The sequence below is a fragment of the Jaculus jaculus genome, chromosome 17 (genome assembly GCF_020740685.1).
Source record: "Jaculus jaculus isolate mJacJac1 chromosome 17, mJacJac1.mat.Y.cur, whole genome shotgun sequence".
Taxonomy (NCBI): domain Eukaryota; kingdom Metazoa; phylum Chordata; class Mammalia; order Rodentia; family Dipodidae; genus Jaculus; species Jaculus jaculus.
The window spans coordinates 6,715,583-6,737,021 of record NC_059118.1 but is presented as its reverse complement, the minus strand read 5'-3'; the positions used below and the strand labels follow the sequence as shown (position 1 = coordinate 6,737,021).

Below are 21,439 nucleotides of genomic sequence, written 5' to 3'. Positions count from 1 at the left end.
AGGTGGTGAGGGTTGGAGGTTTCTTAAGCAGAGGAACGTTTGCTGACCTTGTCTGTTCAGTGTCGGTTTCACTGTAGATCCTGTTCTGTTACATGTTGGTTTTCTTTGTGATTACTGATGGCTCTGGACCATCACGGGGGAAAATCTCAAGTGTTTGATGTTATGACTATGAATTTTCAGGACGTTATTCATGGACTTTTAGGGTCTAGTTTCAGCTTTGCTTTGTTACACACAGTCTGCATCCTGGAGGTGCCGGGGCAGACACAGCCCGGGCTGGTGTGCTCTGTGCTGGGGTTTCTTACGCCACACATTTGGTTTTAATACCCGAACAGCAGTTCAACTGTTTGATTTTAGCTTTGGTTGTTCATGAGTCACAAAAATTGAATTCTGCTCAGTTCTCAGCTGGAGCTCTCACTGAAATGTGACTGTCCCATGTTCAGGGCCCACCCCCTTTTTTTTTTCTGAAGGAATGCATCATGACCTTATGTGTACCAAGTTGAATGCATACACATGATTATGTGGGGCTGCTTGCTACTGGAGCAGGCAAAAGATTGCTAAATTCTAGGTGAAAGTAACTGTCTAAAGCTTGCAAATTTCTTTTGTTTTTTAAAAACACTTTATTGTTTCAAAAATATATAACATAGTTTTATCATTGTAGCCATTTTTAGAAATATTTATTGATTGACTTATTTGAGAGAGAGAAAGAGACAGACAGAGACAGAGAGAAAAAAAGAGAGCATGAGTGCATCAGAGCCTCCTGCCACTGCAAAGGAACTCCAGATGCATGTGCCACTTTGTGCATCTGGTATTATGTGCGTGCTGGGGAATTGAACCCAGATCATCAGGTTTTGCAGGCTAGTGTCTTCAACCACTAAGCAATCTCCCCAGATTCACTGCAGCCAATTAAAGAATGTTATTTATAGTAAAAATGATATATATTTATTTACTTATAAGAGAGAGAGTGTGTGTATGGGTGCACCAGATCATCTTTGTACTGTGAATGAACTCCAGATGCACACACCACTTTGTGCATCTGGCTTTACATGGGTACTGGGAAATTGAACCTGGGCCATCAGGCTTTGCAAGCAAGTGCCTTTAACCATCTCCCAACCCAGCAGCCATTTTTTTTAAAAAAATTTATCTTTATAATGCTTAAATATTTATTTATTTGCAAGCAGAGAGAGATACAAGAGAGACAGAGAGCATGGGTGTGCCAGGGCCTCCAGCCCTTGTAAATGAACTCCAAATGCATGTGCCACTTTGTACATCTGGGTTTACATGGGTGTTGAGGAAATGAACCTGGGTTGTTAGGTTTTGCAGGCAAGCGCCTTAACTGCTGACTCATCTCTCCAGTCCCAGCAGCCACTTTTCAAGTATGTGATTTTGTGCTTCAAGTGAATTCACACCGTTTAATTGTGACCACTGTCCAGTGGCAGAACTGTCATCTTTCCATCTGAAAATGTCTGTACTCAATATGGATCCTCCATCCCCTACCACCCTAGTGCCTGGCAACTACTAGTGTGTGTGTGTGTGTTTGTGTGAGTGTGTGTATATATGTGTGTGTATATGTGTGTGTGTGAATGTGTGTGTATGTATATATGTGTGTGTGAGTGTGTGTGTGTATATATGTGTGTGAGTGTGTGTGTATGTATATATGTGTGTGTGAGTGTGTGAGTGTGTATGTATATATGTGTGTGTGTGTGGCGCTGTGGTGTGCATGTGGAGGTCAGAGGTCAACTTCAACTTCAGGTGCCGGTTCTTTGCCCTCCACCTTGTTTTGAGGCAGAGTCTCTCCTTGTTGGCTGCTCTGAATGCCAGGCTAACTGGCCCTCATGCTTCTGAGCGATCCTCCTGTCTCTGCCTCCTGTCTTGATCTAGGCACACAGGGTTCACCCTTACATGACTTCTGGTGATCCGAACTCAGATCCTCATGCTTGTATGGCGATCGCTTTTATCCACTGAGCCATCTCCCCAGTCCCACAGTGGAATTTTATTTGGCCATAAAGGATGAAAGTATGCTATTTACAGGGAAATGGATAGAACTCAAGATCCTTTTAAATAAAATAAGCCAGATACGTACTTGTTTTATGTGTGGGCACTAAAATTCTTTATAGACACACAAAACCACACACACACACACATAGGACATGTAAATACAAGAGGGAATGACAGAGGAAGACCAGTAGAGGGAAAGGGAGAGGAGACGGAGGGAAGGGGTGAATATGGTCTAAAGGCATGATTTACTTGAAAGAAATGTATTTGAAACCCAATGCTACAGTGAATGTGCACCAATATAAAAGGTGTCTTTGGGCTGGAGAGATGACTCAGTGGCTAAGGCACTTACCTACAATGCCTGACTACCCAGGTTCGATTTCCCAGTACCCACATAAGGCCAGATGCACAAAGTGGCACATGCACGTGGAGTTTGTTTACAGTGGTTCGAGGCCCTGACATGAGCATACACGATCTCTCTGTCTCTTATCAGTCTCTGCTTGCAAATAAATAACTTATTTTTAAAAAGTTGTCTCTGTGAAACCCAACACTATGTATAATGAATGTTTACCAATAAAAAGGACGACATAGGAAGATGGAATTTCTCCGATGTGTAGTAGGCAGCAAGTCTCCGAGGATGAGGCCACGGGCCACTGGTTGTACGCTGGTCTTTCTGCCGGATGGTTTACGCTGGCGTCCAATTCCGTGGCTTTCTGGCGTCAGTTACAATTGATCACTGTCAGGGAGTGGGCTGCGGGCCACTGGGAACCTCTGCTTCTCTTCCCCTTTGAATGGCCTTCTGTCTAGGTAGGGTTAATGAAACCAGAAGCTAACCAAGGAAAACACTACAATGTTTGGAAGGAGGAGTCCCACGACTTAATGAATTAATGTGTGTGCCTAGAGCCAAGCAAATCAAACCCACCCATGGCACGGAGGTCTCCACCCTGTTTCTAGGTCCCCTTGTTCAACCCCATCTGTGCTTACGGGAGCGTCCCCTCAGCTCCACAGCTGAGCTTGTCACAGAGCACGCTGGCCACTGTTGTGCAAACCTCGCTTTTCCGGGATGCCTCCCTCCGAGGTGGAAAAGCGCTTTATTCTGCACTGCAGGTCACTCTGGCGGGCCATCTGGGGCCAAGTGGGACATGCCAAGGAGCAGCAAGCTAGTGGACCCCACAGTCTCTGTGTTTGTACAGTAAAAGTTCTTCCTGGTAACATGAATATGGAGGTCACCCCCAGCCCCCCCAGATCCCTCCACCCTCCACTTCCTGGACTTCTCCATGGAGGCAGGGGGTGTGGCTCATGTTTCAGACCCTTGCTTCTCTTTGTTTCCGCCCCCCTCTCCCATAGCTATTTAGTACAGGCTGTCCTGCCATCTCAGTTTAGGCAAGCAGAATGAAGTTTTGCTTTTTAAAATAATTTTTATTTATTTATTATTTATTATTAGAGGACAGAGAGAGGGGGAGAAAGAGAGAGAGAGTGAGTGAGTGAGAATGGGCGCACCAGGGCATCCAGCCACGGCAAACGAACAACAGACACATGCGCCCCCTTGTGCATCTGGCTTACGTGGGACCTGGAGAATTGAACCTGAGTCCTTGGGCTTTGCAGGCATGTGCCTTAACCACTAAGCCATCTGTCCAGCCCAAGAATGAATTTTTTTTTTTTAAGACTGCGAGTAGCCAGGTGCAGTGGCTCATTGCTGTAATCTCAGTACTTGGGAAAGCTGAAGTAGAATTGTTGCAGGTTTGAGGCTAGCCTGGGCTACAGAGTGAGTCCCTGTCTCAAAAAAAAAAAAAAAAGGTTGGGGCCAGGTTGGGAACATTTTGTAAAATGCTTACCTCACAAACCTGAAGACCTGAGTTCAATCCCCAGAACTTGTTAAAAAAAAAAAAAAAAAAAAAAGCCTGGCATGATGGCTCGCTGGTGTTCCCAGTACTGAGGAAGCAAAGACAGAAAGTCCCCTGGGGCTCGCTGACCAGCCAGTCTAGCCTACTTGGCAAGCTCTAGGCCACAGGTGGTTGGCACCTGATGAGTGGCACCTGAAGCTGTCCTGTGCCCTCCACACACACGTGCCCTTACACCCACTTGAGCACGTCCCCATACACAAAGTAACACCATGAAGAAAGAGTTGTGAGCGTGTGAGCAAACCCTGTGTGGGCTTGTCAGTGAAATTATGTGAACATGTGGCTATAAGGGATCCGTTCCAACATACTTCTTCCATGCCAAAGTCCCTGGCTGCTCAAGCCTTGCATATAAATTGTGATATTTGCATATAACCTTCCCAAGGACTAAAGCATTTCTGGATGACTATAATGCATATAGTCACTATACTATACTGTTTGGCAAATAATGACAAAAAATAGTCTGACACAGTTAATACAGACATAGTTTTTTTCCGTGTGTCTGTGTGTGGAGACAGAGTCTCATGTAGTCAGGCCGGGTTTAAGCTCAGTCTGACAGATTGGAGGTGGGAAGAGCAGGAGATGTAAGTCCGTGGGGAAATGGATTATGGAGTTTAGGACTTTAGTGACCATGGTTGGCCCTTTTCCATTTCTCCCTGGTCTTCTGAACCAGGCCATGTATACACCTTAATCACCAAGCACTGTCAGTTATGGAGACACTGAGGTTACAGGGACGCTTATCTTTGCATTGGACCAACTTGGTGATGAGAAATCTGTCACTTATCTTGACCTGCAAGATCACCTGGCTAGAGAAGCCAGGAAGGTATCTCTGTAGGACTATGGAAGCCCATAGCATCAGTGGAGCTTCCAAGCCACCACTGTCCCCGAGTGTGTGTGGGGGGTGAGGGCGAGGGCAGGAGCTGGAAAGATTAGGACAGCATCCTGTTCCACGCTGACGGGGTTCCTGACAGAACCACCGAGGTTTCTAGGAGGCTAGAGCATGCCCTATTCCCCAACCAGGAATTCTGGCAAATCTAGACCTGGTGACTTCGGAAATGCCCAAGCTGATGGGCTGGGCTAGCGCCTGCTCCGGAGCCAGCCTGGAGAGGCAGTATCTGGTCTCAGACAGTGCCCCCTGCCGGCTGAGTCTAGATTGCCAGCGAGGGCTTCCCCAGGTAGGTGCCAGCCTGAACCCCGCGTGCCGCTACCTCGGAAACCCAGACTCCCAGGCCAGGAAACACTTGTACAGTTCGGGACAGGTTGAGAAAGGCTGGATGTTCTGCTGTCTGCTATCAGATTTCTTGTCATGAAGAGACCTCAAACCCGCTTTGGAAAAACAGTATCCCCGTATAATTAGTATTTGTGCCAAATTTTATGAGGCCGAGCTGGCGCATGAGGCAAGAGTGTTTCATTCAGCTCTTGGGGTCTCTGTGTCCTTATGTTGCCTGTTTTAAAGTGTCACAGTTGCAGCTGCGGAGAAGGCTCACTTGAGTAAAGTGCTTGCCTACCAAGCGCCAGGACCTGATTCCTGTCCCCATAAACCAGGTCACAAGGATACAAACCTGTAATCCTGGCGTTGGGGAGGTGGAGACAGCAGGATCCCTGGCCAGCGTGGTGACCTCCAGGCTAACGAGAGACTGGCTCCATAGGTGAATGTGTTCCTAAGGGTCAATACCCAAGGGTGTCTTCTGGCTTACACACACACACACACACACATTGGGTATTTAACCCTGAGAGTCTACAGGGTGACTATCTTTTGCCCGATCTTTCATGTTTAATACGTAACTTTTGCTTAAGTTGGACATTTTTATCTTTCTTGGCCTTTGCGCTATTTCATGCAGGATTTAGTTTTACTCTGTATTATTTCTCACCGTCCTGTAATTTGATGCATAAGCCCTCCACACCCAACCTGGTACACGATTTTGCACTGGTCACTGGCCGCTTTCTGGTGGTCTGGAGGTCCTGCTTATAACAACAGGGCAGGGGAGGGGGACAAGCCGGTTTAGCCTGGCAAGGAAGAGGCGTAGCTCAGTTCACATTGTGTTGTAATTTAGTAGTCGATTAATGGCCATTTACTGGAAAATGTTACTAGGCTCTGCGGTGAGTGTTGTTAGGAACTGAACTACTCTGTGTGTTTCCCCAGGGCCTTGGCCCTCCTCCGCCTGGAGTAGACACTTGGAGCTGCAGGAAGTGGCACTATGTTGTAATCACAGCCCCACTGTTCCTTTATATTATTTATATTGTGTGTCTCGAAAAAATAATTATATTGTTTTTAATGGAACTAGAGATTTGGCAAGAGTCTCTGGTGGTACACAGGGGTCACTGGGCGATTTCCTGGGTAGACCTCAGCCTGAGGATATCCAGGGATGATGTGAGTGCCAAATGGAATGTCACCCTGGGCCTTCCTGCGACCTTGCCTTTACTCACAGGAGGTCGTCAAAGAGTTGGTTACCACGCTTGGTTCTGTGAAATCACTCTGCTAAACCTCAGGGCTACAGAGGTGAGAGACCTGTGCGACCCTGGACGACGCTTCACTCTCTGAGCCTCAGCTTTCTTACCTATTGGTGAATGGGGGGCGGGGATGGGCTTCCTGGGACAGGAGATCAATGAAATTATGTGAAAGGCATTAAGTTACACACAGCCTGGAACATTCCCATCGGCCATCAGCTTTCCTCCCTCTTCCTTGCTTAGGAAAACCGGAGCTGGAGCAATGGCTCCGTGGATAAGGCACTTGCTGTGCAGGTGTGTTGCATGGGATCAGATTCCCGGTACCCATGTAAAAGCCGGGCGCAGCAGCATGTACCTGTCGCCCAGCCTACGAGAGAACGGGAAGCTTGTAAGCCAGCTAGCCCGGTGAGCGCAATAGCAAATAACAGAGCCCGCCGCACACACGGTAGAAGGTGAGGGAGGCCGGCACCCAGGGCCGTCCTCTGGCCTCCACTCGTACGCCGCGGCGTGGGCGCACACACGAGGGTGGGAGACGCAGTAAACAATGGCCACAGAGCGGCCCCGTTTGCCAGGTAGCAGCACGGACCTTGGGGTTCGAGCAGCTGGACTCCCTTGTCTTCCTTCCACCCAAGCCAGATGAGACACGAGCACATCATCCAAGTGTGACCACATGCTGGGGCCAGCCCGGCGCGACCCTCGTCCTTAGTCCTCCAGTGGACGACAGGCTTCCGGTGGCCTAGAAGAAGGCATATTGCCTGCAGCTGTCTGAGTGGTTTTTCTGGGAGGGTTGGTCTCCTTCCTGGGGACTCCACGCAAGGATGTCCACATGATTCCATTTCTGGATCCTGTTTTCAGCTCCTGGGGCCCCTCTAGGGATCTCGGTCCTTTCTGAAGTAAACGGAGTAATTGTCACCAGCTTCCCACTTAGCGACTGTGGCTTCCCCTCTCTCCTCAACCTCCCCGCCCCCCCACTTCCTGCATGAGTAGTGGAAGTCCTCTGAGGCACTTGGCAGTCTTGCTACCTGATGGCACCAGAACTTGGATTCTTGAGGTCTGGTGGGTGCAGAGGCATTCCTTCTGCACCCCAGCCTGGATGGTGTCCTGGGCTCAGCCCGCCGTGGCAGGGGAAGTAGCCAGCTCTGCACACGCCCAGCTCACACTGACATGATTACGGTCTGCTTCTCTTCCTTCCCTCCCCCTCCAGAGTACAAGAAGAAGTACGGTGAGGAACACGGCTCCTGCCAGGCCGGGATAGCAAGCTTCTTCACCGAGGTGGGTATCCGCCTTGTGGCATGTACTTCGTGACCTTTCTTGGTGCTTTGTTTCCTGGCTTTTTGTGATGGGCTGACCCCTGGGGAAGGGACTGGAGTGGCCCCGGGCACTCAAGCTGTGATGAGCAGATTCTGGTCATCATATCAGGGAAGGTTAAACCCGATGGAGGGCACCACTGTCCAGGGAACACCGGGTGGAGGGGTCACCTGGAGACTTCTCTAGAAGTTGGCTTGTTCAGAGATATAGAGGGGGAACTAGTGAAAGGGGAGCAAGAGAGACAAAAATCCAGCCAGGTGCTGCCTTGTTGGCAGTGTGAAGACGTATCGGACGCCTCACAGTATCCCGTCTCCTTAGTGGGGAGACATAATTTATGTGCAACGCTGGCTGTTCCTTTCCTCAAATTCTAAATGAGCCTACTCCTATTTTCTTTTGCACATGTATGCATGCATGTGTGTGTGTGTGTATGTGAGAGAGAGAGAGAAAGAGAGAGATGTGGTATAGGCACATGTGTGTGCAGATGCTTGTGGCCCACGTGCAAGTCTGCACAGACCAGAAGAGAATGTTCTTTATTGCTCACTTGCATGGTTTCTTGAGTCTCTCCCTGAACACAGAGCTCCTGTTTTTGGTCGGTGAGCCGCAGTTACTCTCCAGTCCCTGCTGCTTTCCCCACAGGACTAGTGTTCTGAGCATGTGTCCGCTGGGGAATTGAACTCAGGTGGTCTTGGCCCCTCATGTTTAAGCAGCAAGTGCTCTTACGCACTGAGCCCTTTCCTCAGCCCCCTGGCACCCAACTCTTGAATGTGGCCAGGCAGCAGTAGCAGTGGCATGACTGTTGACTGACAGGACAGTTTTAGGGACTGTTGTCTTAGGCGATTCTCCTCTGCCAGTGGTTTTCTGAAACGTCTTCATGGCTGCCACATGCAAAGCTTCATGTTGGGCTCTGAAAGGGGAGCCACTGTCTGCTCAGTTGTGTAGGTCAAAGATCAAAAGCACTTGCAGGCCATCTGAAATCTTCTATTTTTCAAACATCTTACTTTTTACTTATTTGAGAAGGAGAGAGAGGGAAAGAGGAAGGGAGAGAGACAGAGAGGACCGAAAGATATAGAGTAAGAGAATTAGCATGTCAGGGCCTCCAGCCACTGCAGATGAACTCCAGACACACGTGCTACCTTGTGCATCTGGCTTTCATGGGTACTGGGGAATCAAGCCTGGGTCCTTAGTCTTGGTTGACCACTAACTATCTCTCTAGCCCTGGAGTCTTTGTTTAACCTCCTACAAACATCTCACACAGCCACAGCTCTTTATTATCACCTCTCCTCATGATCACCCAGCCACCATGCTTCCAGGAAGGCCACTGTTGTCCTCTGGAGGCAGACATGCCTATCTCCAAACCGACCTCCTATTGCCTTTTATAAAAGAAAATCACAGTCAAGTGTATATAATGGGAAATTCTCCATTTTAACCATTTTGTTCTTTATGTGTTTATTTGCATGTGGTGTGTGTGACGCCTGTGTGTGCACATGTGTGTGCGTGTATAGTATGTAGACGGGAGGTTGACATTGGCTCTTCCTGAGTCACTCTCCACTTGGTTTACCCGAGACAGGATGGCTCACTTGAACTCAGAGCTTGCCAACCAAAGCCAGTTTAGCTAGTCAGCTTGCTCCAGGGATCCCCTGAGCCCCACCTCCCAAGTGATGGGATTACAGACAGACCACCACACCAAATGACATTTAAATGGGTACTGGGGAATCAAACCTCCCATCCTCAAGCTGGTGTGACAAGCTGGTGGGAACACTGGTCCATGTTCCCATCCCCATTCTAGCCATTTTACAGTGTACAGATCAGAGGCTTTTGGGGCATTCACACTGCCAGGCAACTGCCACTCTTGTGTGGTTGTAGAAGGATTTCTTCCCTCCAGCCTGGATCCCTTCTTGAGCAGTACCACGTGTTTCCTGCACATCGGCCCCAGGGATCATTCAAAGTGAAAAGCGCCATTCTGATCCTATGCCTCTCCAAAATACAGATGATGGAAGCCTGGGCATTATGTCTTGGCCGGGGAGCTTGAATACAAGAGATCCTCTCTCCCTCCTTCCTATAGGAGGGCATTTGACATTGAGGGAGATGAAAAGACAGATCTGATTTCCAGCACTTTCTGAAGAGTCACCAATCACAGTCATCATTTGAAACTGTCATTGGTGCTTTCTGAAACTGTGGTTTACATTCAAAGAAAAAGAAAAGGACACTTGCCAATATGGCACCTTATGTAGAAAGCTGAAAATAAAGTAGAAAGTTAGAAGTTTCATTACCCTTTACTCTCACACTGGTACAGACCAGACATCTTGCTGCAACACGGCCCTCGGTGACTGAACTCCGTTCACGCCCGCATCGTTTGTTGTGGCTGTCTACGCGGAATCCTGTGCCCTGTTCTACGAACGGTGCCACCACTTGTGGGCAGCTGTTGAGGCTAAAAACGGACGGGATTCTTCTCTTTCCCTCCCTCCTACCGTTAGCATCTGCAAGTCCCGCTTCTGTGCCCTCAGAAAGTGTCACAATGGCACACTTTCTCTCTGTGTCCTGGGCCACCCTCCAAGCCAGACACCGTTGTCTTCTCCCACCCCTCTTGTTCTCCTGTCCCAAAAGTTCCTCACTGAAGAGCCTTGGAACCGTCTTCCCCAAGAAATAGCGCCGTGCTGCCTGCCCTCCCTCCGAAGTGCCCAGCCTCTCCCCGCCCGCTTGTGCCGAGACCCACGCGTCCTCCTCTCCCGGCCTCCCGGCCTCATCTTCCCCTGGCCTCCCCCCGCACCCCAGCTACCGCCACACTCCCACTGCGGCGCCTCACCAGACGGCCGCACCGGGAGCCTCGCCAGTGACGCATAATAGGTGCCAAAGACATTAGACGATCGAATTTTGGTCCAGTCTGACAAACTGCATTCTAAAAATATTTACTAATTGCCCTCTTCCAATGATTTCTGCTCCAATATTCTGCTACCAACATTTAAAGGTTCTGTTGATAACACGAACCTGCTTTGGTATAGCTGCTCACTTATTCCGAACGTGTAGGCCTCTGCTCTGGCAAGCACCCCTCGTTCTAGCCCTTCTGGGCGAAGATGGGGGCTCTGCTCCCACGTAGGTTCTCTACCCACTCCTGCCTTCCACGTGGCAGGAGCTGGGTGTGTTTCCTTCTCTCAAGTCTCTGTGAACCTTAAAACAAAACAAAACCAACCTCTATTATTCATTCCTTCATCTATTTGTGTGTGTGTGTGTGTGTGTGTGTGTGTGTGTGTGTGCGTGCGTGCACAACATGGTGCTCACATGGAGGTCAGACGACAGCCTCGGGGTGTTGTCTGAGACAGGCTCTCTCTTGTTTGCCAGTGGGAAGGCCAGGCTCGCTGCTCCGTGAGCCTCGGGATTCTTCTGCTTGTGTCCCCCGTTGCCACAGGGAGGTTGGAATTACAGATGCGTGCGACACTTTGCGTCTGGCTTTACGTGGGGGCTGAGGACCCAAACTTGGATTGACGGGCTTGCAAAGCAGATCCCTCTATCTATGGAGCCACCTCTCCAGCCCATTTGTTTTATTGTCCCATTATTGATTATTGGTATGGCTTAGTATCTTTTTAGTTATTTTATATTTTATTTATTTGTTAGAGAGAGAGAAAGAGAGAGAAGAATGGGCACACCAGGACCTAGCCACTGTGAATGAATGCCAGGCACATATGCCACCTGTGCATCTGGCTTACATGGGTCCTGGGGAATCAAACCTGGATCCTTAGGCTTTGCAGGCAAGTGCCTTAACCACTAAGAAATCTCTCCAGACACAGTATCTTTTAAAATACTTGCCACATGTGTTTATCTTTCTGGAAGTTTCTTGTTTATGTACTTAATCCAGTGCTCTGCTTTTGGCGTTATCTTAGTGGTCACGTATTGTCAATACTAATCTCTGGTTATATGTGATTTTCATGTTTCCTTAGTGTTGCTGCAAAACATTTATGTCTGTCAAACTGATTGGTATTTTTCTTTCTAGATTTCAGATTTCTTTTCTTACTTAGCAAGGACTTCTTTTCTCTGAGAATATTCACCTATAGCTTCTTTCAAGTTTTTTTTTTAATGATTTGTATCTTAAATTCTTCTGGAGTTAATTTCATGTGAATTACAGGGTAGAAACCAGTTATATTGCTTTTCTCGATGTAGAGCTGTTGTTTGAATTGTAGTTGGTTAGATGGTTGTTCCTGTAACCCCTGTCCTACGCTGACTTCTTCTCCTCCGTCTCACTGAACACGAAGATGGTGTAGCCGCTGTCACCAGCGTTGCTGCAGTCGGTGGGGGAAGTATGACGGTGCCCACTCTTCATGAGCAGTTGGCCAGCGTGGATGCCATAGGAGAAAGGCTATCTGGTGTGCGCGTGCCCTGGACTTTGGGTGAAGAGACCACTAACGTAGCCTAGGCAGAAGGCCATGCGTGTTCCAGCCAGCAAGCACTGAGGCAGCTAGAGGCCTGCTTTAGGAATGAAACAGACTGGGGGAGTCAGATAACAGGAAGGAGGTGTCTGGTGGCCAGAGCACTGAGTGATGGAGAAAGGAGATTTGAATCAGGTGTCTGGAGGATGGTGGCTCCCTCGGTCTAAGAGTATGAGAAAAAGAACCCTGGCACGGGGGTGGACATGTGTTCAGAAAGGAGTGTGAGATGCGGGGCTACTCACAGAAATGCTTCCAGAACACACTTAAACGTGACCTGAGGTAGGAAGTTAGGTTTGGCTCTTTGCTAGCAGCTCTGAGGGGTTGAATGTGCTCATCATGGGGCTTTGGGGAGATGTCTCCCTGTGGAGGGCAGAAAACCAGAACCTATTGAGATATTGACCGAGAACTGAGGGAGAGAGAGCATGAGTTTCAGGGAGGGAGCTGGCTTTGTGGCTCAACCAGCTAATCAGTCAGGAGAGGTGAGCCACTAGACTTGTATGGAGAGAGGTCTCGGCAAGGTGGGCCAGCGGGGTCGGCGGCAAGGGCACAGAGGTGAGGCACGGGGGGCTGTGCAAGCTCAGGGTGACGGGAGGAATGAGGGAGCATGCTGAACCCCCAGGCGGGAGAGCCCGGGGGGAAGGCAGCCTCTTCGGCGGTAGTCTTCTGACCGCAGCCCCTGTCGGCTGGATGGCGTGGGCCTGAGCTTCTGCTTCGGTTCCCAGGCCTTTGGCCTCCTTAAACAGGAGGTCTTTGAACTCACTGCCTCCTTGATTTCTGGAACTTCAGCTGTCTGCAGCTGAACAGGAAATGTGGTCGGTCCTCTGTTCACCCCCCACTGGCCCCCATCACCAGGCTTGCCTCTGCTGTGAACTGTTAACTTGCTGGGCATAGCCTTGTTGGGCCAAAAATCTTCCAACCCAAGTGCCTTCTTGAACTGGAAGTCAGTGGCCCCGCGGTCACCAAAATGCTGAGTGATGGACGCCATTTAGGAGAAGGGAGAGATTCCTGGAAACATTAAGTGTTTTGGTAGAGTAGAGTAACAGAGGAGATACACGCCTAAGGGGGAAGAGAAGACGCGGGCCAGGTCACCATGGAGATGTTGGATTGACTTCGCCTCAGGACAGGTTTCCTTGTAGATCCCGTACTGACTGTGGTGGGAAGATCGAGGTCTCCCTTCCTGCATACAGAGATACCTCTGTGCCAACAGGTGCATCTTGGGAAAAGGCTCGCACTGTTAATGGGGCCATTAGATGTAAGCAGCCATGGATTTTGCTTGCATATGCGTATGTGTGGGTGACATTGGCACTGACTGCAACTTGGCTGATGAAGTGCTAAACATTGAGCATGGTTTCCTGACGCTTCTGAGGAACACTAAAAAGGACCCAAGCATCATCCATCTTGAACAGAGAAAGCCAAACTCGAGGGCTTCCAGGAAGACACCATCGCCACCCCCCACCCCGAAGCCATCACTGTTCTGACGGTCAAGGGTTCACCTCAGTTCACCCCTTTAGACTGAAAGGAGATAGAAGTTGTGAGCACCCGGGAGAGGGGAAGAAAGCAAGAGTTTTCTTTGTCAATGTTTCCATTTTTAAAAAATTTTCTTGGTGTGTATGGGTGAGCGCAGAGTACGTGTGGTGTGCTGACAGACGTGATGAGTATGGTGTTCGTGTCGGGGGTGAGTGTGCAGATGTGCACATCCGGTGCACACACATGCAGAGGTGGAGAAGAATGTTGGGTGTCCTCTTTTCACTCACCTGTTTCCGAGAGACAAAGGCTGTCACTCAACCCAGAGCTGCTGTTTTTGCCAGGCTTTTGTGTGTTTGTTTGTTTTGTGTTGTTTGATCAGCAAGCCCCAGTGGTTCTCCAGGCTCTGTCCCCCTCCCCCAGGATTGGGGTTTTAGACCTTTGCAGCCTCACCCAGCTGTTTGCATGGGTGCTGGGGAATCAAGCCCCCTTTGGCTCCCATGGCAAGTGCCCTTAACTACTAGCCCTCTTCCCAGCCCTGTCTTCTACAGGCTTTTAAGGAACAAGATGACTCTAGTCTCCTCTCCTTTGCAATACTCGGTAGGAGTATGGAGACAGCGTTCCTTTCTCAGTGTTCATCATGGGCTAATGCACCCCATGCCCGGTGTCCTGAAAAGCCTTTGCTACCCTGTGCTGACGCTCAGAACTTTGGCTTCCAGCGAGCTGCACATGGAGAGGGCTCTGGCTTGTGTATACAACCGGTCCTGAGGGCATCACTCATGCTCTCCGTGCCCTTTAGATCTGGGCACTGATTGCGAATTCCTGTCCAAGCTCAAGGCACGACGGGGTGGCGGGGGAGTCTCCTCTGAGGAAAACGTACGGTTTTTCTTTCTCATACCTTTGAGTCCCTCACACCAAACGGGGTGTGTAAGCGAACAGAGGGGTAAATCAATGAGTGAATACACGTGCACCCCACTGTACATTCCCCCCCAGAGTATGGGGTGTAACCTGTCCTTATAAAGCAGAGAGCTGATGGTGCATGCCTTTAATCTTAGCACTTGGGAAGCTGAGGTAAGAGGATGGCTGTGCATTCAAGGCTAGCCTGAGACTACATAGTAAATTCCAGATCAGCCTGGACTAGAGTAAGACCTTACCTTGAAAAACCAAGACATAAAAAAGTAAAAAGAAAAGAAAAGAAAGGGGGGCTCAGAGCATCTGTCATAAGTGCAGCAGCTTCCTGTGAAGGGGCAGGACCTCAGAACCTGAAATGAACCTCAGACACGTCTGGTCTATGTCATTCCCAGTTAGCATAGACAAAGCCTTTCATGCCCAGAGCCACCAGTTTTCCTTTCCCCCCGAGCTGAGCTTATTCCCTGGTTTTCATAAAGGTGCTTTCCCTGGTCAGGCCCAGAATCCATGACCTGCAGCGCATCTAGAATAGTGTCAGGTTGCCATTTCCTTGTTTGAGCTCTTTCTCTGTGTGTATATGTGTGTGTAGTGTGTATCTATGCGTGTGTGTGTGTGTGTGTGTGTGTGTGTGTGTGTGTGTGGACATGGGGGAGTCTTCCTCTATCACTGTATTACTCCGTGAGGACAGGGTTTTTCTCTGAACCTAGAGCTCACTGATTTGGCTAGACAAGCTATCCAGTGAACCCCTGGGATTCCCCATCTCTGCCTTCCCGGCTCTGGGGTCACGGGCACACTGCGTTCCTGATGTTTCACCTGGTTATGAGGATCTGAGCTCAGGTCCTCCGCTTATATAGCCAGCAGTACTGGGGCAGCTGTCTTCCCGGCGGCCGTCTTTGTTGGAGCTTCATGCCAGGCTGAGGAAATGCACGTGCCCTCACGAGTGGCTAGAACAGGGACTTGATCTGCCACTTGTTCTGTCCCCTTGCTCAGTAAGTCACCTCCTCATCTTTAGTCCTGATAATCCCAGGCATACGATAGATTCCACAGTGCTGGGGTGTGTGTGTGGGGGGGGGGGGTTCTGGTGTCGTGTGTATATCTATGCTGAGACAGAGCACTGGTGAAATTTAAAAATTAATCCTGAGTTCTAAATGCAACTGCTGACCCCTCTTCTGTTTTGCTGTCTGCTTTTGGATTTCTTCGTCCAGGAGCTGGTGGTCATGGGTGCCCCAGGCTCATTTTATTGGGCTGGGACGGTCAAAGTGCTGAATCTCACGGACAACACGTATTTTAAACTGAGCGACGAGGCGGTCATGAATAGGAGGTACACCTACCTGGGTAAGTGGCTGCGGGAGATGGAACAGGGGGGCCCTGAGTGATCCCCACAAGCTCATGGATCTCTTCTTATTGTTGGGAACAAACAAGAATTAGTGGCATTTGCATCTGTTGTTCTAATTAGTTACACATCTGGCTTTACATGTGTTATCCTAAGTAGTTACACATCTGGCTTTGCAGAGTGTGTAGGGAGGTTGTCACTGTCAGCTTCAGTTGCTGGGATGAGCCTCCAAACCAGGCCCAGTTATGGGAGGGAAAAATTTCTCTTTTTAAAAAAAATTTTTCTTTTGTTCATTTTTTATTTATTTATTTGAGAGTGACAGACACAGAGAGAAAGACAAATAGAGGGAGAGAGAGAGAATGGGCGAGCCAGGGCTTCTAGCCACTGCAAACGAACTCCAGATGCGTGCGCCCCCTTGTGCATCTGGCTAACGTGGGACCGGGGGAACCGAGCCTCGAACCGGGGTCCTTAGGCTTCACAGGCAAGCGCTTAACCGCTAAGCCATCTCTCCAGCCCAAAATTTCTTGAAGTTCCATCTTGGTGGTGGAAGCGGGCCCCCTTTCACACATGCACACAGAGAGAGAAAAAGCAGCCACCACCAAAACAAGAACGCTTATTCCTGGAACCCAGGCCCTGCTCAGACACTTTGCATATCTTTAGCCTGGACTGCAGATCTGCCCCCACACCTTTGGGCTGGAGCCTGGGATCCCACCCACAGTGATACCAAGTTATAAGCTTGAATAAAACTCCTGAACCTATTGGAGAGATGTCCATTCAAACTACCACAGAGGTGGAAGGGAAAAAAAATACAGCTGTGTGATTTAATTAAAATGTGACAGTTGGGCTGGAGAGATGGCTTAGCGGTTAAGCGCTTGCCTGTGAAGCCTAAGGACCCTGGTTCAAGGCTCGATTCCCCAGCACCCATGTTAGCCAGATGCACAAGGGGATGCCCACGTCTGGAGTTTGTTTGCAGTGGCTGGAGGCCCTGGCACACTCATTCTCTCTCTTCTCTCCCTATCTGCCTCTTTCTCTCTCTGTCGCTATCAAATAAATAAATAAAAATAAACAAAAACATTTTTTAAAAATGTGACAGTTGAGTTTCTGAGAAGCAAGCCTGCTTTGTTTAATAATCACTCAGGTTCAGTTGGTCAGATTCAAGGTGAATGCAGCCGAATCCTGGTGTTCCTCAGAGTCCACTTGGATGGGGTCCCTGCCTCCTGGTCACAAACAAGGGTCAGGAATGATCATGACAGAAACCTTGCGCTGAAGGTTGCTCAAAGTCTCAGAAAATTTCTCTTATTTTCTAGAAGGTAGACAATTTTGTTTAGCAGACATTACACAAGAATGATGTTAGGCAAGACACATCTGTAGTCCATTTACTTTGAGAGGATGAGGCAGGAGGATTGCTTGAGCCGAGGGGCTGTGAGGCCAGCCTGAGCAACATAGTGATGTAGTCCATTTACTTTGAGAGGATGAGGCAGGAGGATTGCTTGAGCCGAGGGGCTGTGAGGCCAGCCTGCGCAACATAGTGAGACCTGGTTTCAAAAAAGAATAAATAAATAGTCCTGGGCCAAGCTTATGCCTACTTAAGAAAAGAATTGAACTGGCCATGGTGGTGTCCATCCGTGATGCTGGCCATGGTGGTGTCTGTCTGTCTGTGATGCTGGCATTCATAGAGGCTGAAGCAAGAGGATCACTTTCAGGGCCAGTCTGGATTATATAGCAAAACCTTACTTCAAACAGCAAAACAGTGAAGCTGTATTAAAATATATATATATATATATATTTGAGAGAGGCAGAAAGAGAGAATGTGTGCACCAGGGCCTTCAGCCACTGTAAATGAACTCCAGGCTCATGTGGCACCTTTTGCATCTGGCTTACATAGGTCCTGGGGAATTGAACCTGGGTCCTTTGGCTTTGCAGGAAAATACCTTAACCGCTAAGCAATATCTTCAGCACCTAAAAGATATTTTTATTATTTGCAAGGAGAGAGACTGAGAATATGCATATGGGTACACTAGGACCTCCCAACAAGGCAAACAAACTCCAGACACATTCGCCACTTTGTGCGTCTGGCTTTCTGTGGGTACCGGAGAGTCGAACCTGGATTGTCAGGTTTTGCAAGCAAGTGCCTTCAGTCGCCGAGCCATCACTCCAGCCCCCAAAGCTATCTTTGCTCTTATGAAAGGCTCTTTGCTTTACTTCACACCCTAAGTGGACTGAAAATGAATCAAAATTAGAAAGGCCTAATGATGACAAAGCAAGTGTCTTTCATTCTCACTGCATGTAAATTGAGCCAGGGAAAGCCCCTGACCTGCTTTGTGCATAGAGAGCAGGCGTTTCTTGCTAGGTGGGTGTAGGGAATTGGTAATTTGTGTTTCCCCCTGTGACTTTTGTGGTTACAGCACCGTACTTGACCAAGCTTTGAGGCATTTACTGCTGGGCTTGCCTACCTCCTTCACGCTGTCCTTTGTTAAGCATTTACTCCATGACAGGCTTTGTCGATTATTTCTTTTAATTCCTGAAACCACCTCATAAGCCAGCTATTTTTACCATTATCCACATCTCGTAGATAAAGAAACTGAAGTCCAAGGAAGTTGGGTAACTTGCCAAAGTTATGGCTGAGACGTCGCAAGTCAGGATAAATCTACGGTTTCGATGCTGACATTTTCCTCAGCCTCCTTGGCACGTGCTGAGGGGACAGCATCCATCACTGGTACTGACTCCCTCACTCAGCTGTGAGCACCTCCAAGGTGGGGATTTAGCGTATCTGTTGCCTTGTATGTATAATAAGAACTCAACCTTGAATCAGAGATTGAAGAAAAAGCAGAAGATAGCCTGAATTTGTTGGTGGCTTGAAAGTCTAAGTCCTGAGAACTTTGGAGCCTGTAGTTTTGCCCTGTGACCAGATCAGAGGTGATTAGCTGCTACCAGGATTAACAAGGAGCAGTTGAAGGTGGCCGTCGCTGGTGACCTGCTTGGGCGATGACAGCCTCCATATTGAGAGGCGTCAGCCACATGGAGAACAAACATTAGTCATGATGGGCATTTGTGGCCGATATGTGTGATCACAAAACTCAACTTGTAATCACAGCATGAGGGTCTGAAGGTGACACAAAAGCTTCAGAAACATCTAGCAGCCTGCACGGGGATTCCTTAGTCCAGGGGAGAGGTTCCAGCCTGCCAGCCAGGCCCACAGAAGGCAAGAGGCATTTAGACTAAGCTCAGACAACTTCCCTTGTTTTCAAATGCCCCTTGCATCCAGATTCTTTGATCATCTGTCCATCTGCCCATGCATCTGTCCATCATCAGCTTCTTTGACCTTCTCTTGAAAATGTTATGACTGAGGCTAGAGAGATGCCTCAGCGGCTAAGGTACTTGCTTGCAAAGTCTAAGGACCCAGTTTGATTGCCCAGTACTCTCTTAAAGCCAGATGCACAAGATGGCACATGCGTCTGGAGTTCATTTGAAGTGGCTGAAGGCCCTGGCATGCCCATTCTCTCTCTCTCTCACACGCTTTCTCCTTTCTCCCTCTCATAAATAAATAAATACATAAAATATTTTTTAAATGATAAGATCTAGGGGCTAATCTTAGGGTCTCTGTAGTCACACAGATGAGATCCAAATCTTGCTTGTGGTCTTGGACATGTTGTCAAACTACATATTTTGTCTGTATGTAAAAAAAATAAAGTGCATGATGTATTTTTTAAAAAAAAATTTATACTGCTAAAACCCAGGCCCTCATAAGTGTTCCTCCACGGAGCCACATTGCCCAGTCCTTACGTTCACTCCCTTGATCTGGATAGATAGCTGGGGACATGTGTACTCATTCATTAAGTCTGACATTTCTTTCACTGTGTGCATTTAGCTGTGTGAAAATCCTGTTCCCCAAAGTAAAAAAAAAAAAAAATACAGATATTGAATATTCAGCACACCGGAGTGTCCTGGTAAGCATGCATTTATGTGACATGGGCCATGTGTCCCTGGAGGAATTTGTGCTCTGGGAGGAACTGGAATGGAACTGTCCTCATAGGACGACTGTTTGAGAAGCTTCTTCTGGCTCCTATTTTTCATTCCCGGTTTTCCTTCTTAACCACATTCTTGCTTTCTTCCCATCCTGTTCAGGGTATGCTGTGACCGCTGGCCACTTCTCTCACCCGTCGTCCACCGACGTGGTAGGAGGCGCCCCTCAGGATGAAAGCGTTGGAAAGGTGAGGAGAAAGGCCCACGGCATGCCAGGGCATCAGGCAGAAGAGGGAAGTGTGCCACCCCAGTTGTAGAGGTTTGCTGGCTTGCTTTGACCTGAGCATTTTCCTGGGTGGCTCACTGGCGAATGTGAAGTAATGAGGAGCCCACCGCCTCCGTCCAACAGCTTCAGTGTCTACCTTAATCAGAGTTGGGAGCACTTGGTGGCCCCCACCTATAATCCCGGCACTTGGGAGGCTGAGGCGAGATGATCGCTGTGAGTTCGGGATCAGCCGTGGCTGCAGAGTGAGTTCCAGATAATGCTAGAACAATACCTTACCTCAAAACAGCAGCAACAAAAAGTTACAGACTATGGGGCTGGAGAGATGGCGTAGCGGTTAAGCGCTTGCCTGTGAAGCCTAAGGACCCCGGTTTGAGGCTCGGTTCCCTAGGTCCCACGTTAGCCAGATGCACAAGGGGGCGCACGCGTCTGGAGTTCGTTTGCAGAGGCTGGAAGCCCTGGCGCGCCCATTCTCTCTCTCTCCCTCTATCTGTCTTTCTCTCTGTGTCTGTCTCTCTCAAATAAATAAATAAATAAATAAATAAATAAATAAATAAATAAATAAATATTTAAAAAAGTTACAGAGTATGAATGTTAGACACATTATCCATGGTCTACACACTTTCTTACGAGGCTTTCGTTAGCTGACTCAGTTGACGACTACTCTTGGCCTGGTGGTGCCTACCAGAGGGATGATATCCAGGGTTGCCCAAGTTCAAATGCCTCACCTTCCCAAACCTCCCCTGGTTTGATGTAGATCCCATGGAATCAGCTGTCATCCCACATACCTTCAGAGCTCTTTAATGCCTGATTTTAACTTGTTTTTTTTGAATGTTTTAGAAAAACATCCATTTTCCAAGACAGGTGGAGTTCAAGGCTGGCCTAGGCATATGTGGTCTGGCTTTCTATTAAACTATCTGCCCAGAAGGTAAAAGAAAGTCCATGGCACAGGGATGGCTGAATCCCTTTGGGAATCGTGGCCTCTAAGGGAGTGAGTCAGAGAATCAGACTTGCTGACCTTATAGCTTCAGGTCCATCATGGGGGTTCCGCATAAACCTGGATTAAAACGCCTCTTTCCTTTTGTCTTGGGTTGTGCTGTTAAAACCCCAATAGGAATGAAGGAACAAGTGTAAGGAAGGAAGTATTTTTCCTGACAGTCAAATCCTTTACTAGTAATATGGAAGTCCTTGGGTCTTATATGCAGATAGCTTCCGCAAGCTATGAATCTGGAGCCCATTTTATTAAAATGGCATCAAACTTTATAATATCAGGTGTATGGTTCACTAAGGGAACATCTCCTTACAATTGGGACTAATTAGGTTAGATGCATGAAAATGTGTTATTTGTTCAAATCACAAGGGTGGGGCAGACAGTGGATGATGACAGACTGTGATAAATGAAAGTTCTGGATCTAGGAAGAAC

The 21,439-nt window shown here is 48.5% G+C and overlaps 1 protein-coding gene across 1 annotated transcript in view; it reads left to right on the top strand.

Moving 5' to 3' along the window:
- Itga9 (integrin subunit alpha 9) overlaps nucleotides 1-21,439 on the top strand; it is a 322,030-nt gene that overhangs the window by 47,691 nt on the left and 252,900 nt on the right. The window contains exons 6-8 of the mRNA XM_045136949.1: nucleotides 7,543-7,610; nucleotides 15,643-15,772; nucleotides 19,896-19,981. Of these exons, the coding sequence (XP_044992884.1) occupies nucleotides 7,543-7,610; nucleotides 15,643-15,772; nucleotides 19,896-19,981 (284 nt within the window). The remainder of the gene's footprint in view (nucleotides 1-7,542; nucleotides 7,611-15,642; nucleotides 15,773-19,895; nucleotides 19,982-21,439) is intronic.